This window comes from Dipodomys ordii, unplaced genomic scaffold (genome assembly GCF_000151885.1).
Source record: "Dipodomys ordii isolate 6190 unplaced genomic scaffold, Dord_2.0 Scaffold87, whole genome shotgun sequence".
Taxonomy (NCBI): Eukaryota; Metazoa; Chordata; class Mammalia; order Rodentia; family Heteromyidae; genus Dipodomys; species Dipodomys ordii.
Window position 1 is genome coordinate 971577 of NW_012267303.1, and position 15927 is coordinate 987503.

Here is a 15927-nt window from a genome sequence, read left to right on the forward strand (position 1 = left end):
CAGAGGGACTTGAGCCAATTCCAGCCCCAGAGCCTGGCGAGTCCAGGACAAGGCCCAAGGCCCTGCTTCCGGTGAGTGGTAACCAAAGCCCGGTGAGGACAGCGCGGCTTTCGCCAGGAATAAAAGCACAATGACCTCCAGGAAAAAAACTACCGAAAACCCCAATGCCTCAACGGGAGAGAAGGGCAAACGGGAGGAAGAGGACTGGGGAGAAATAATCACACTTAATGAGCCTTATCTCAAGGGAAACGTACACGATGCTTTCAGGACCCAAAGAGATTCAAATTAGCTTCCTGCCAATCACTCAGCCCCAGACTCTCATTGGTGATGACAGATGGGGCCAGGCCCCTGCTCATTAGCTTTCTAGCAATGATTCTCCTGTTGAAAAGAAAATCGGGGAGCTTCCAAAGTCAGGTGACTCAATGCAACGGGCTGACCCACCTCTGAGGGTCTCTGGATCCTGGAGGCCTCAGGTTACCCTACCTGGCAGGGTGCGTGTACATTCCAACCTACACTATTCCCATGGAGGCGGGGGCGGCTCCCCGGGCTGATGTGCGGCCTCAAGGCCACGGGACATTGTGACATGCCACCCTACAGAGAGAAGGGCACCCAGGGCTCCCTTTTCCTCATCAGGGGAAGGGCAGAATGCACAGGTTAACCAGGGTCCCCCTTGAAGGGGCAGGGGAAGAGGTGACTGCGTGCACCACCAGGTATACAGTAGGCAGTGTGGAATACGGTGCCCCAGGTATACAGTGTTCGTGACAAGATGGCCAACTCCCTGGAAGGCACTGCCCCTGCCCCAGGACGGCAGCCTGTGGAGGACTCCCCTGTGGGGCACCGCGGCTTGCTGGGGTGCTTCCCCGTCAGGTGGGGTCCACCCAGCGGCTGGCTGGTACGCCCTTTTGGGTGCCAGGACAAGGCAGGAAGGGATACTGTGACCCACGCCCAAGAGGTGGCAAGAACCCATGAACCAAAAGCTCAGGGTGGTAGCGGGCAGCACTGAAGAGCTTCCGCTGCCTTCCTTCCTGCTCACTGGCAGGAGCAACACTGGGGAGACAGCGGGAAGAGCTGTCTGGGTGCTGCTGGCAGTCAGCCATAGCAGCCAGAGTGTAAAGCACCCAGACTACCCCTCCCTCCCCCCCCCAGATTACAACCATTTGGGGGAACAGACAGCCCCATCTCACAGGCTGCCCAAGCCTCTTGCTCTCTTTGTGCTCCTTGCTTGCTCTCTTCCTGCTAATAAATACCTGCTAATACCTCCAGCCTTTGTGGAGAGCTCAATAAACTTCCTCTCTGGGTCGCATGAGAGGCCCATCCAAGCGGGGAGCCATTGCTCGGGCTTTAGGCTGAACTCCTTAATCACCACACAGCTTGGGAAAGGAAGGACCACAAAGTCGTCTCCGGAATAGATGGCACCCCGCCTGAGCCACGGAGAGTGTTCCAGAAGACCATTACGCAACCTCACTGCACCTAACAGGCCATCAAAGGTCAGACCGAGATCTGGGGCCAAGGAAGAGAAGTGCATTTCTGTGCTGCTCTTGGGCTGGCTTTTTATCTTATATTCATTGCAGCTGGGCGTGGTGGCTCAGGCCTGTAATCCTAGCTTCTTGGGAAGCTGAGATCTGAGATTCGTCAGCCTAGGCAGACAAATCTGAGACTCTTATTTCTAATTAGCCAGCAAAATGCTGGAAGTGGAGGTGTGGCTCAAGTGGTACAGCAAAAAAGCCAAGCAAGAATGCAAGTCCCTGAGTTCAAGCCCCAGTACAGGCGCAAAAGGTAATTTAAAAAAGAAAAGGAATTCATGGGCTGTGCTTGCCACGCTGCCGTTTGTGATCATGTGATCAGCCAGGCCGAGGGGAGGGGCGCTTTCCACAGCGACAGCCAATGAGGTGAGACAGTCACGGGCTACATCTTTGGAACCCAAGCCACTGACAGCTCAGGCTCTCCGCCCTGCTTCCCACGCTGTGCACAAACCAATAAAGTACTCCAACTTTATAACCACTTAGAAGCGGCCACCGGTGTCTCCAGGGGCTCACAGATGGCACCCCACAGTCCTCATCACCAGCGCCACCCGAGGGTTGGGGGAAGGTGAATGGCACGCGGGGACACACCTCTCAGGAGAGACGGAAACGTCCGCACAGGGCCCGCCGCCGACCTCGCACCTGCCCTCCCGCCACGTCTCCCCGGAGGGGGGTGCGCGGGGAGCCCTCACCTGTGAAGTCCTGGAAGCACTCGCAGGAGTAGCCGCCCTCGCGGCTGAGGCAGCGGCCGTGGTCCCCGCACGGGCTGGAGTAGCACAGGTCGATCTCGGTCTCGCAGTAGTCGCCGGTGAAGCCGGGCGGACAGCGGCAGCGCAGGCCGGTGATGGGGTGGATGGGGCGGAAGAGCACGGTGGCGGAGCTGACGAAGGGCGCGGAGCTGTCGAAGCGCAGCACCGACACGCACTTCATGTAGTTCTCGCAGGGCTCCCGCAGACAGATGTTGTCATCGAAGGGCAGCACGCGCTGCGCCGCGATGGCCGCCAGCAGCGTGCGGTTCAGGTAGATGTGCTCCTGCAGCTCCTCCGACGGGAAGAAGCGGCCGCCCGGCAGCAGCGCCGAGAACGTCACGTTCAGGATGTTGGAGCTCACGTCCGTGTCGTTCTGGATGTTGAAGACGAAGACGTCGTCCTTGCTGGTGGCCAGCACCGTGGCCACGCCCTCCACGAAGAGGGACAGCAGCGGGGACAGGAACTTCTCCTGGGACATGTTCTCCAGGCGGACGGTGATGCTGTTGGTGAGCATGTCGTCCGTGATGATGATGACGCGCAGCGTGCACAGGGCCGAGACGCTGTGGAGGCCGTCTGCGGGGAGCAAGGACAGCTGGGGTCACCCGGTGCCCTCGGGGTCACGGCCAGGGGCGCGCCTGGCACCCTGCTCCCCCCCGCCCCCCATCCCCAGCCCCCCACCCGTGACACCCACGCCTGGGCCCTCCTGCCTTCTTTTGTGATTCCCCACGGGTTTCCAACCACAGAGAGGACGGGCCCTCGGCACGTGGTGTACCAAGTCCACGCGATGGCGGTTCTGGGCCGCGTCGGGGTGGGCGGACAGGTGGGGTCACCCATCCTGACAGGCGGCCCCAGGCACAGGATGGCAGTGGAGGCCCCCGCCCGGCGGCCTTCACCGGCTCCCGGAGCCCACCTCAGACCTGAGACGCGGGTGTGCTTCTGGGCACAGCCCAGAGTCAGGATGCCCGCAGCGCTGCGGATGCCCCTGGCTCCCACACCCTACCAGCCACCCAAAGGCACCCACCAACCTCAGTTCCCAAGGACAGAAGCCAGGCAGGTGCAGGCGCTCCCGAACCTTTCCCCACGGGTGTGTGGGATGTACCCACCCAGTCTGAGTGGAGAGGACACTGTGGGGGGGGCGGGGTGGAGCCGTCCGGGCCCCACAGCACAGGGGAGCCTTTGGAGCAGCGGGGGCAGAGGCGCAGACCACCCCCAGGCTGGGTCTGGGGAGGACTGCAAGTCACGTGACCCGCCCATCACTGAGGGATGTCGGCCATTTCACAGCCACCGGCCCTGCCGGTGCTCAGATCACTACAGCAGGCCCAGAGCCCCACAGAGCCCACACCACTCCACCGTGCAGCCGGGGAAAACCGTCAGGGCTAGAGGGGAGCGGCTCACCCAGGGACGGCCTTCCCCATCCCAGCCAGTGAAGAAGGCTTCCCGTCCTTCTCCATCCAGCCCAGGAAGCCTGGTGGGGCGGGATTTTAGAAAGGAGGGGAGGAAGACAGACTCCACTTCAGTGTGGGGAGCTGCTCCCCATCCAGCCTGGACCAAGCACTCCTTCACTCCCCCACCCCCCGGCCAGCAGCCCAGGCACCCCGGCAGCTGGGAACCAGGGCTAGACAATGATCAAAAATGGGAAGACACAACGGGCGCCAGTGGCTCACGCCTGTCATCCCAGCTACTCAGGAGCCTGAGATCTGAGGATCACGGTTCAAAGCCAGCCCAGGCAGGAAAGCCCGTGAGACTCTTATCTCCAATAAACCACTAGAAAACTGGCAGTGGTGCTGTGGCTCAAGTGGTAGCATGCTCACCTTGAGCTGAAGAGCTGAGGGACAGCGCCCAGGTCCAGAGTTCAAGCCCCATGACCGACAAGAAAACATGGGGGAAAAACACAGATGGCGAAGCACAGGTGCACAGACCTTGAGCACAGGCGTCCGCGCCCTCCCTCCCTGGCCCACCGCCACCCTGGCCCGAGTAGCACTACCCCCCTCTCCTGGCTCAGGGGACCAAGATGCTGCGTCACACAGAGGTGGCAGAAGCAGCGTCTCGACATCCAGTCTGAGCACCAAGAGGAAAGCAGGGCCTCTCCTTCCTGTGGTGCTGGTATAGAGAGGTCATGTGGAGAGGCCCTGCTGGGCACACCAAGGCACTGTGGTCACCAAGGCCCAGACATCACACAGCAGGCTCGAGCCACACACACGAGCAAAGAACAGAGAGTTGGCAGCCACTGTATTCCTGGCCTGCCTCAGTTTCCCTCCATATTCATCCTCACAGCGTGGTCGTGGTTGTTTCAGTGTGGATCCCATCACCACAGTTTCCTGTGGTTTCTAAGGAGACCACTCCCGACCCTTCCAGTGGCCTGACAGGATCTCTCCCCTACCTCCCGCCATCATAGCACACCTCCCTGGCATCCCTCTTCTATTCCCAGGGCCTTTGCACATCTTGTCTTTGACTTAAGAGCTGCCCTTGTCGCCCAGTGGCTGCTCCCTTGCCCCACCCCCACCCCTTCCCGGGTTTCAGCTACTGTCCCTCACCAGGGGCTCCTGTGCTGAGTACCCCTCCCCCCACCCCGGCTTGACGTCATGATTTACGTCTGTTCTTCTGCAGGAGTGGTTGATGCTGTCCTAAAGTCACAGCTAGAGCAGTCCCCGGCACTCAGAGGCCAGACCAATGGATAACCCGTGGGGAGGGGCGGCGGGGCGAGGGGGGATTTCCTGGTCGCAGCCAGAGGCTCTGTTCTCCACACAAGCTGTGTGTGTGTGGCTGTTGACTGTTTCTTTGTGAGGGTCTTGGGTGGCACCTGCTGGACAGCTAGCTTCCTGAGGGGCTGCCTGGCTGCTCTGCCCGAGACACAGGCCATACTGGTGTTCAGCCAGAAGCCCAGGCCTTCACAAGTGTGCAGGTCCATCCAGCCCCCAAAGTCACAGCCCCAAAGAACAAGAACACTCCAGAATGCTCCGGAACGAGGAGCCGCAGGCTGCGGACACGGGTCCTCACCTGGGGACAGTGACCACTCAAAGTAGCACTGGAGAGTAAGCACTGTTGCTGAGCTAGCACACACAATGCACTGACCACCGAGCCCAGTGCTGGGGCAGACCAGGCCCAGGAGTCGATGAGTTTGGTTCTGGCCCGGCCTGGCTGGGCTGGATCCGAGTCCACCCACACAGCGTCGGCAGAGGCAGGCTGCACTGGCACCCAGCCGAGCAGTGCCCCAACAAACATGGCTGGACACCGCCCACTGGACCACACGTCCACAGGGTCTCAGATATCCTTCCTGGGCTGACCTGGAGCCATGATCCTCAGATTTCAGCCTCCTTAGGAGCTGTGACCACAGATGTGAGCCACGGGCACCCGGTCCCTGAAAAACCACTTTACCTTGGCCCCAAACCTGGGACAAGTGGTCAGCTCCACAGCCACAAGCTGTCCTGTGTCCTCCACCCCAGGGCCCAGTGTGTGTCCTTGGTGCCTCTGGAGTGCTCTGGAGGACAAGCCTTGGGCCTTGGGCCATGGCAGGTGGACATATACAGATCTCTTCCTCCTCCTCTTCCACCCCAGTGCCTTCCCCCAGGGCTTCTGCATCATCATCCATCAGTGTCACAGTGAAAAGCTGGGCCCCCAAGTCTGAGGTCCAGGTGCATGTCCACAGCTGTGAGAACAGTGCTGATACCACAGCCCCTCTCCTCACCCCGGCCCTGCACCCACAAGCAGCCCGGCCCGGCTTCCGTGGCCTCCCAGGGAGCTACATCATTGAGGTCTAGACAGTTGGAAGATGGAACAGTTCCTCACAGGTGAGACGGAGGGACGCCGCAGAAAGCCGTGTCAGCTGCGAAGAACTCTCCAGGACTCCAGATGGGATGGGACCTATCACCTGACCCAGTGTGGGCCAAGCTGGTGGCAGGAGGGTGCTGGTGCTCCCACAGCAGACCCTTCCCTCAGAACATGGAGAGGAAAGGTCTCCCCACACCCCGCAAGGGGCAGGTGGAGGAGCGGAGCAGGACGGGAGGGGCTGTGCTCTGAGATGGATGGCGGTGCCATACCATGGGAGAAGGGCAAGGCAGCCATCACAGAAAGACCCCAGGAGGTAACAGGGAGGCGTCTCCTAAAGATTTAGAATGGAGTTGACCTTGCTGTGGACAGGAACAGCCTTCTGGGCACAAGACCCAGCAAAAGCACAAGTGACACAGTCAGGGGAAGGAGCACCAAGGTCCTGTGGTTGCCAGGTCAAAGCCATGGCCGAGCAGCCCATGACAGCACACAGTCTCCCACCTGGTTTTGAGGCCACAAGTCCCGGGATCCATATTCCCAGCAAGATCCCTGGAGAAGCTGCCAGGCTGCTGTCCAGCACCGGGTCACTGCACGCTCCATGTCACTGGCTTGTGGGCACACCACACCACTCTTAGTTCTGCCTTTCCTGGCCTGTCTGCTTTCTCTTCCTTTTTTTTTTTTTGTTGTTGCTAGTCCTGGGGCTTGAACTCAGGGCCTGGGCACTGTCCCTGAGCTTCATTTGCTTAAGGCTGGCACACTACCATGTGAGCCACAGCACCACTTGTGGCTTTTTCTGATTATATGTGGTACTGAGGAATCAAACCCAGGGCTTCATGCATGCTAGGCAAGCACTCTACCACCACGCCTCCTTCCCAGCTCTGCTTTCTCTTCTTCAAAGGGACACCAGCATGTGCCATGGTGACACCCCAATGACCTCAGCAAAGCCCCATTTCAAAGTAACAACCCACTCTGAGGGTCAAGATGCACATGAACTGGGGGGACACTATTCAGCCTAGGAGCAACGGCTATGTGGCATTGTAGGGAGACAAGGCCATGGAGAAGGGGAGCCCAACTGCTGTGACCTATGGCTGTCCCTGAGGGCAGTGCAAGCAGCAATCCTAATGTGGGGACTCTGTACCACACCAGGCCTACACAGCCCTTCTTTAGGTGGGGACCCAAAGGCATCGCAGGGCTGTGAGCCTGGTGGCAGATGGAGTGAGGGAAGGGAGGCCCAGGAGGACACTGGCACTGAGGACCTCGAGGACAAAGGCCAGCATCTGACCCAAAACACACCGGAGTCTTGGGGACAGCTGAGTGGACAGTGGTGTCAGAAGGAGCCTAGGTCCACTTGTCTGTGTCTCTCACCCAGTCTGGAGGCCTCCCCAACCCTCCTTGCCCCAGTGTCTGCAACACCCTGGCCTTTAGAGCTGCTCCCCACAGTCCAGCGCTGCCCCTTGCAGCCAAGTGCTGTTCCCCACAGCTAAATACTGTCCCCCACAGCCCAGCACTGTCCCCCACAGCCCAGCGCTGTCCCCCAAAGCCCAACACTGTCCCCCGTAGCCCAGCGCTGCCCCCACAGATCAGCACTGTCCTCCACAGCCCAGTGCTGCCCCCCAAGCTGACTGCTATCTCCCACAGCCCAGCGCTGTCCCCCATAGCCCAGAGCTGCCCTCCAAAGCCCAGCACTGTCCCCCACAGCCCAGCGCTGCCCCTACAGACCAGCACTGTCCTCTACAGCCCAGCGCTGTCCCCCATAGCCCAGCACTGTCTCCTGTAGCTGGCTGCAGTCGCCCTGCAAGGTGTCACTGTGTGGGGCACTGCTGTCATCTTGATTTCAAGCCCTGTACTGCTGTTCCCCCCTGAAGCCACACGGCCCAGGGCAGGGAGGGTCTGCTCACAGCCAGACCCGGGCGGCGGGGCGGGAGGGCTGCTTCTCTGCCTGTCTCTGGGGCTTGTTGGTTTGGGAGACCAGACTGAACTCAGATGGCAGGTGTGAAGCTTGGCTCTTGCTGCCTAAGGACATCTGGCTTGTTTCTTTTCTGAGCCACAAAGGAATCAGGAGCCTTCGGAGTGGGGTCTGGCCCCAGCTAGGGGGAGGGCAGTCCTGGTCCCAGAGGTGCAGGCCACAGAGGCGCCGGCCACAGAGGCGCCTGTGAGTGCCCAGGCCACCGTGCCAGTCAGGAGCTTGCCGTGTCACCTCGCAGCCAACCTGATGGGCATTGCAGGAGCAGTACCAGGGATACAGAGGGCAGAGCCAACCGTCCCGCCCTGCCCATCCACAGAGCCCACCCTGCCCATCCACAAAGCCCGCCCCACCCGTCCACAATGTCCACCCTGCCCATCCCAATGCCTGCCCTGCCAGTCCATGATGCCCGCCTGCCCATCCCAATGCCTTCCCTGCCAGTCTATGATGCCCGCCTGCCCATCCATGATGCCCTGTGAGGACAGTGGTGGCTGCCACGGCTCACTGCTCATCTGGACCCCTCACCTACACTCTAGAATATTCACCACTGTTGCGCACAGAGCTGCCAGGGTGGGGTCCCCACATCCCTTTCCTGCTGGTCCCCGGGGATCTGTGCATCACAGGCCCAGGCAGCCAGCACCAACCTCACCCCACCAGAGTGTGCCCAGAGCCCAGAGCTAGCCTCGGCACCCAGAGCCTCCCCCACACCTGCGGCCCCGTGACCCATGCAGGGGACAGCCACACCCCGCAGGGAAGTCCCCACCCCTGCCCCCGAGTCCCCTCCCATGCCAACAGCAGGACCCCGCAATGCACTCAGAATTTAAACTCAAGCTTGAGGCTCTGGGCCTTGGCACAAGGCATCCATGAGGGCCGCCCACACCCCCCCCCCACCAGCAGCCCCCTCCCTCCATCCTGCCCCTGTAGTGCCCAGGCCAGGCTGCCCACCTAGCACACGGGCCATCCACCTGGCCTGCCCGGAGTCCTGACCCCTCCCCTCACCCCTCCTCCAAGGTGGAAAAGAACACTCCAGACTGGATAGAAAGCTGGCTCGGAGGCCCTAGGCTGGGTGCTGCGGCTCCCGTGGTGAAGAATGTCACCTGTCACACCCAGGCCGGCCTCGGGAGCACCTGTCCCACACCCCAGCCTGGCATGAGCGTCCCCTGCTGCGACCCGTACTGCAGAGCCCCCCGGAAGAGCGTGGCTGTGATTTAGCGCATGCTGCGCCCGCTCAGGAGCTGCCGCCTGCACGCACGCGGACCAGAGCCCCCGGAAGAGCGTGGCTGTGATTTAGCGCATGCTGCGCCCGCTCAGGAGCTGCCGCCTGCACACACGCAGACCTCCTGCTTGCTCAGGGATACACGGGGGAGGGATGCAGCCTACAAGCCTTGCCAGCCCATCTGCAAAGGGCAGGGGGCAGGGGGCGTTCACGGGGGCGCTGGGGAAAGACACACAGAACATCAGCCTAGACCCCAGCACAACCGGAATCTGTTCCCTGCTGTGAGGCCGACGTCTACATGCCAGCACTGTCAACCATGGAAGCCTCTAAACAAGACATCACAGAAGGAACCCAGCCCCGCCCAGGGCTGCGGGCCACTACCCCGTCCAGCAGGGGCCTGGCTGCTGGCTGCTAGGAACAGGGGCCCTTCCTCCCATGCAGGGTGCTCCTGCCAGCACGCAAACAGTTAATAACCAACCTCTCACTTTAAATGGTTAATTTTACTTCCCATGAATTCCATTCTACGCCACATGAATCTTAAAAAGAGAGGGAATTCAAGCATGGTGGCTCATACCTACAATCCCAAAGATGAAGAGGGTTGTGGTTCAAGGCCAGTCCAGGCACACACACCAAAAAAATCATATAGTCCCGCTATCAACAAGTAAATTAGGCATGGTGGCTCACACCTGTAATCCCGGCTACACAGGAGATAAATATCAGTTTGGAGAAGAGTCCCAAGATAGCTGGACAAAGAGTGAGACCCTATCTGAAAAAATTACCAGTGTAAAAAGAGCTGGAGGTGTGGCTCAAGTAGAAGAGAGTCTGCCTAGCAGCAGTAAGGTCCTGCGTTCAAAGCCAGTAGCCTTTCCCTAAAATAGGAATGGAGTGGCAGGGATTGTGGCCCTTAATTCTTTTCTTAACGTGAGATTATCCAAAAGGAGAAAGCTATTTTCTTTCATTCTTTTCTTGTTGGTTGTGAGGCTTGAGCTCAGGACCTGGGTGCTGTCCCTAAGCCTCTTTGTGCTCAAGGTTAGGCACGCTACCACTTGAGCCACAGTGCCACTTCCAGTTTTTGAGTGATTAATTGGAGAAAAGCATCTCATGGACTTTCTGGTCCGGGCTGACTTTGAACCACAATCCTCAGATCTCAGCCTCCTGAGTGGCTAGGATTATAGGCCTGAGCCACCAGCGCCCAGCTGAGAAAGCTATTTTCAAGGGCATTTTAGGAATGATTTCCTAAAAGCCTGGCACATGAGAGGTCAGAGTTGATAGTTTTCCTTTAGGTCGGAGACTGGAACTCGACTTGATACCTGCTGCTTTCGCTCTTTGACTAGCACTCTACCAACTGAGCCACACCTCCAACTCTGAGACAGGGTGGGTGTTAAGAGATAAAACCACCTTCTATGCAGAGTCAGGAAGCCTCTGGATAGGCTTGAGTCTCTTGTGGCAAAACACTGAGTTGCGTCTGTTTGTACAGTAAAGGAAAGATCCGGGAGACGCAGGATCCAGGTGATCCAACTGCCTCGTCGGTTCCACCTGCCCCGCCCCCATCCCCCACAGAGCCACGGGTGCCTGGGGCAGTGCCGGCTCCCCCGCAGGCTGCACACCAACCTTCTTATGTCCCAACTTTTGTTTTGTTTCAGGGGTTCATGACAGTGCCCAGGAATCCACTTGTGGAACGGGAACTTGCAGTCTGAGCGTGGTGTGGGGATGTGGGGTGACAGGCTGTCTTAGGATCGGGGGAAGAAAGGCCATCACACAGGACCTGGGCCCCCCAGAACTGGGCCTCTCCACAGCCTGGTTATGGGGAGCAAGGCGCCTCCATTGTCTCTGGGGCAGCTGGGCCCCGAGCACCGTCCTCACCCTTGGAAAACCCACCAATATTCTGGATCCTTCTGGCTGAGACTCAGCGGCAAGCACCAGGAGCCAGAAGGGAGCTGAGCTTGGGGGTCCCGCCTCAGCGCCCTGGCTGCTGCCAGGCTGGCACGGGTCCCCCGAGCCTCCCACAGCGCTGTCTGGGGCTCCCTCTGCCAGCTGGGCCCCGGGGGTGACACTGGCTGGGGCACCATGTCCCTCCTCCCCGCCACTGCCAGAATCCACCTTCACCCCGTCCAAGGAAAACGGGCGCCGTTCCCACAGCAAGGATGAAAGGCGCCGAGAGGGACAATGTGGCCATATGCATGGCTGTCCCACGCGTGTCCCCCGGCCAAGAACCGCAGGGCTGTCCGTGGACGCACGGCCCTGCCCGGGGCCCTGGCAGTCTCTCTCTATTCACCGCCGCTGAGTGGCTCTGCCCAGGGCACCAGCAGCCAGATGGAACATTCTAGGCTCCCAACATCCAACTCCTTATCCACTCACCAAGACAGGTCCCAGCCCTTCCTCTGCACCCTGCCAGAGCAGGGGTTTGTGGGACGAATGCAGAATTCCTGGAGTTGGGGACGGGAGTGGGCACGCTGGCCGCCGGGGAACCGCGGCCGGGCCGGGGGGTCACACTGGGTGAGCCTCGAGTCTCAGTGGCTTCGGGGTATATTTTGCTGCCCAATAAGTTTTGCCAGCCGTGCCTTCCGCTGGGGTTGGGATGAGCGGCTCAGGGCGAGGAAGCAGACAGCACACACCACAGAGCTGGTAACACACAACAGGAGACAAGCCGGAACTGCCCCAGCGACGGGAGCAGACGGGAAGCGTGCTCCGAGCGGGCCGCTCCACCGCGGGGCCCACGTGCGAAATGTGACCTTTTTTCTTAAAATCACACAGGTGTATGTTACTTCCCATATCTGAATTCTTTCAAAACACCAGTAAAAATGCCTTCACCGAGCTGAGAACAGAGGCTTGCTCCTGTGGTCCTGACTACTCTGGAGGCAGATACCGAGAGAATGGAAGTTCAAAGCCAATGTAGGCGAAAAGTTCAGGAGAAGACCTCATCTCAACCAACCAGCTGGGTGTGGAGGTGTGGGCCGGCCTACATGGGAAGCACAAACAGAAAGGTTGCTTTTCAGGGTGGCCTGGGCAGAAGCACAAGAGCCTGCGGTGAAAAAATAATAATAACCGAAGCCAAAGGGACTTGTGGGTATGACTCAAGTAGTAGAGCACCAGCCCAAACTAGGAGGCCCCAATTCAAATACCATTACTGTGAGAACAAACAAACAAACAAAAAACCAGTGTTTCAGAAACAAAGATATGGCCAGCTGGGAATGTACCGGGCAAGGTGGAGACCATCAGCCACCGTGAGAGGTCAGCTCCCAGCGGGAGGGACAGGCCCGCACGGCCATGGGGCAAGCTACCACACACCCTCTGTTCCTCCTTTGTTCCTCAGCTCCTCCGGGGTAAGACCAAGATGGCTGGCGCTGCAGGCGCACCAAGCATGGCTCCTCCCACAGCCAGTGAGGTAGACGGAGCAGACTCTCGCCCAGTGATGGGGGACCCGGGGCCCACAGAAGCTCGGGGACTGGGCCCAGGGCCCCCGGCCGCTGGCGATGCGGATTGAGAGCTGTCCCGTGCAGTGTCGCTGGCAGCCTCACCATGGCTAATTGGAGGCTTTAGACAGCACTTTTCAGACAGAGTAATTATTAACCTCACAGGCTAATGAGGAGCGAGCACTGTGGAGCTGTCTAATACTGATCATTTGCGCCCGTTTAACAGAGAAAATGAAGCCAAGCACTGGTGGCTCACAGCTGTTCGCCTAGCGACGCAGGACGCTCGGATCTGAGGACTGTGGTTTGACACCAGCCCAGACAGCGAAGTCCATGGGGCTCTTCTCCCCACTAAACTACCCTCCACAAAGCTGCAAGTGGAGCTGCAGCTCAAGTGGTAGGGTGCCAGCCTTGTGCAAAAAGAAGTTTAAGGAGAGTGCCAGATCCTGAGTTCAAGCCCCAGGACTGACACCCAAAGGAGGAGGAGGAGGAAGAGGAAGAGGAGGGGAAGGGAGGGGATGGAGGAGGGGGAGGAGAGAAGCAAAGAGTAAGAAGGAAGGCAATGGGTACCCACAGACACCAGGTAAGCAGATACGATTGCTGCTTATATGTGCGGGCATCTGACCCCACCCCAACTCCCAGGCTCACCTGCAGGAGTGCCCAGAGCCCGGATCCCAGGAAGCCAGGGGAAGGGGCCAGAGGAAGAGAGCTGAGAAGGCGGGGACAGGCAGAGGTCAGGACGGGGAGCGGGCAGGAAACATGGCGTCCACACCGCCCACCAGCCCCGGCCGCTGAGCCCCCACAAGACCTGCTGGGATCAGGGTCAGTCTCTGATCCCACCCAGATGAAGGAAGCCAGCAGGACAGGCCGGCCTCCCCCCGGCTGAGGACGCAGCATCTGCAAGAGCTGGAGGGGCCCCGGTCCTGGAACTGGAGACCCCAGTCACCCCCAGGTTCTCAAGTCACCATCAGAGGCATTTTGCTGAGACCTTCTTTGGAATGCAAATGGGGATGGAGAGGGCGCATCAGCCTGGGTCTGCTATGGACAGCAGCAGCTGCACAGGTACCCGGAGCCCCGGGCCCGTTCACCGGACTGCCCGGCACTGGAATGGATGCACACAGTGACCCCCCAACCCCACAGCTCAAGTTGCTGCTTGGAGTGCCGTACCCCAGCCCCTTGCATCAGCAGGAGAGGCGGCACCCAGCCACGGGGCGTGCAGAACATCTTCCCTGCTTCCAGGACTGTCCCCTCCCATGCTGCAACAAGCCGACACTCCAAACTCTCCCGGGTAACAGATCAAATATTGGTCTACATGCTTCCTGATTTGCAACTCCCAAGGCAATTGTTGAGCACAGAAACATACCAGTGAGTTATTTTTTTTTCTAGTTAAATATTTGCTAAGAAAATTCCAGTCCTGCCAAGAGCTGGTGGCTCACACCTGTAATCCTAGCTGCTCAGAAGGCTGAGATCTGAGGATGAAGGTTTGAAGCCTGCCTGGGTTAAGCAGCTGTGAAGAACAGTCTGTGAGACTCTTCTTTCCAATGAACCACCAAAAAGCCAGAAGTGGAGGTGTGGCTCAAGTGGTAGAGCAGCAGCTTTGAGAGAAAAAGCTCATGGACAGCACCCAGGCCCCAAGTTCAAGCCCTAGTACTGCGTGACACAAAAAGGAAGGAAGGAAGGGGGGGAGGGAGGGAGGGAGGGAGGAAGGAAGGAAAGAAAAAAGGAAGGAAGTTCCAGCCTAAGTTTAGGAAGACTGATTTAGCATGCCATTAGAAAAGAGAGACCCAACAAGCTTGGAACTATTCATTAGAGACCCCTGGGAAGGAAATGAAGAAAACCTTTCCCTCTCCCTCCCTCTACCCCCCTCCCTTTCCCTCTCCCTCCCTCTACCCCCTCTTCCCCCCCCCACCCCCTGAGCAGGATCCCCCAGCCAATGGAGGAGACATAAACTTTCGTGTCCTCTCTTTTGCTTGAGCAGCTTTCTGTGTTTACATCGCGTCTTTCAGGCCTCTCTCCCCATCCAGATGGTGGAATTAGTCCCTGTATTCACAGGCAGGAACCAAACCTGTTCACTGGTGCCACACGGCTCTGCTCTCCCCTCCCGGCCCTTTGTGAGCCACGGGTTCCTCCTGAACCTAATGAGCTGGGCCCATTCCAAGGTCAGCCGTGGAGACGATTCCAGCAGGGACTCCGACCCCCCTTCCAGGCTGAAAACACTGTCCCATGGCCAGCATGCCCCCACCACCACTCCCTGCCATCTGATCTGAGCACCTCTACACTGCGGAGGAGTGTACATGTCCCCGAGACAAGTGACCAGCGAGGCTCCAGCCACGCAGGCTGGACACACAGGACATGGCACCAAGGTCCAGGACACGGCGCTCATCAGGCCTGGTGACAAGCTGGCGGGGCAGAGGGCCATCTGCAGCCCTGGGGGCGGGGGCGCAGGGGCAGCATCCTGAGGCTGTGCCGGGTCAGGACGCGTGCGTGATGCTCTGATCTGTGCCGGGGGCGTTCCTGATCCTGCGTGTGAGCTAACATCCCACCTGGGAGAGACCGTGGGGACTCAGGGAACGGCCTTCCAGCTACCTTGGGCCTCACCGCCCCCCAACCACTTCTGTTCCAGGAGACCAGAGGGGGGTTCCCCCCCAACCCCCAAGGCCTCTGTTCTGGGCACTCCAGACGTCTACTGAATGCCTGCTGGGCCAGGGCCACTCCCGCCTGGGGCCACAGACCCTGCACGTGCCCCCCACAAGCCCCACTCACCCCATCACCCACACTTCCCAAGGGTCAAAGGAGCAGGCCCCTCCCCTAGCCGGGCACCTCCCCAGAGGGGTCTGCGGCCAGCCGGCAGAGGGTGACCCACCATCAAACAACTTGACGGGAAGTGATATCCCCACAGCACCCCAAGGCTCCGGAAGGGACCGGTAGGTTCTCACCACAATTACCACCACCGACTGCATGTACAGCCTGTTCATAATTAACATGACTGGTGTAAAGTCTTTCTCAAGATTCTAATCTTCAATTCAGACTCAAAAGAGCGCTAATTAAAACCACCGTCACTCATTAATTCAACAAATATTTGTAGCTCTGGCTGTGCCAGGTGCAGACCTCAGGATGCCAAAGGCAAACCCACAGTCCTGCCCCGGGGGGTCCTCTCCCCAGTGGGGTGACAGGCAGGCCAGGCAGGGCTACTGCGGGATGTGCCCAGGGAGGCGTCCAGGGATCAGGTGGGCAGGGGGAGGGGCATGCAGGGGAGGGGGAGGGGCGTCCAGGGTGCAGGGGGAGGAAAAGGGGCGTCCAGGGA

At 59.4% G+C, this 15927-nt stretch overlaps 1 protein-coding gene across 1 annotated transcript in view; it reads right to left on the bottom strand.

The window, feature by feature from the left end:
* The window catches only part of Celsr1 (cadherin, EGF LAG seven-pass G-type receptor 1), a 120979-nt gene that overhangs the window by 69210 nt on the left and 35842 nt on the right, over positions 1-15927 (bottom strand). Inside the window, exon 5 of the mRNA XM_013025720.1 lies at positions 2213-2842. Coding sequence (XP_012881174.1) covers positions 2213-2842 — 630 coding nt within the window. The remainder of the gene's footprint in view (positions 1-2212; positions 2843-15927) is intronic.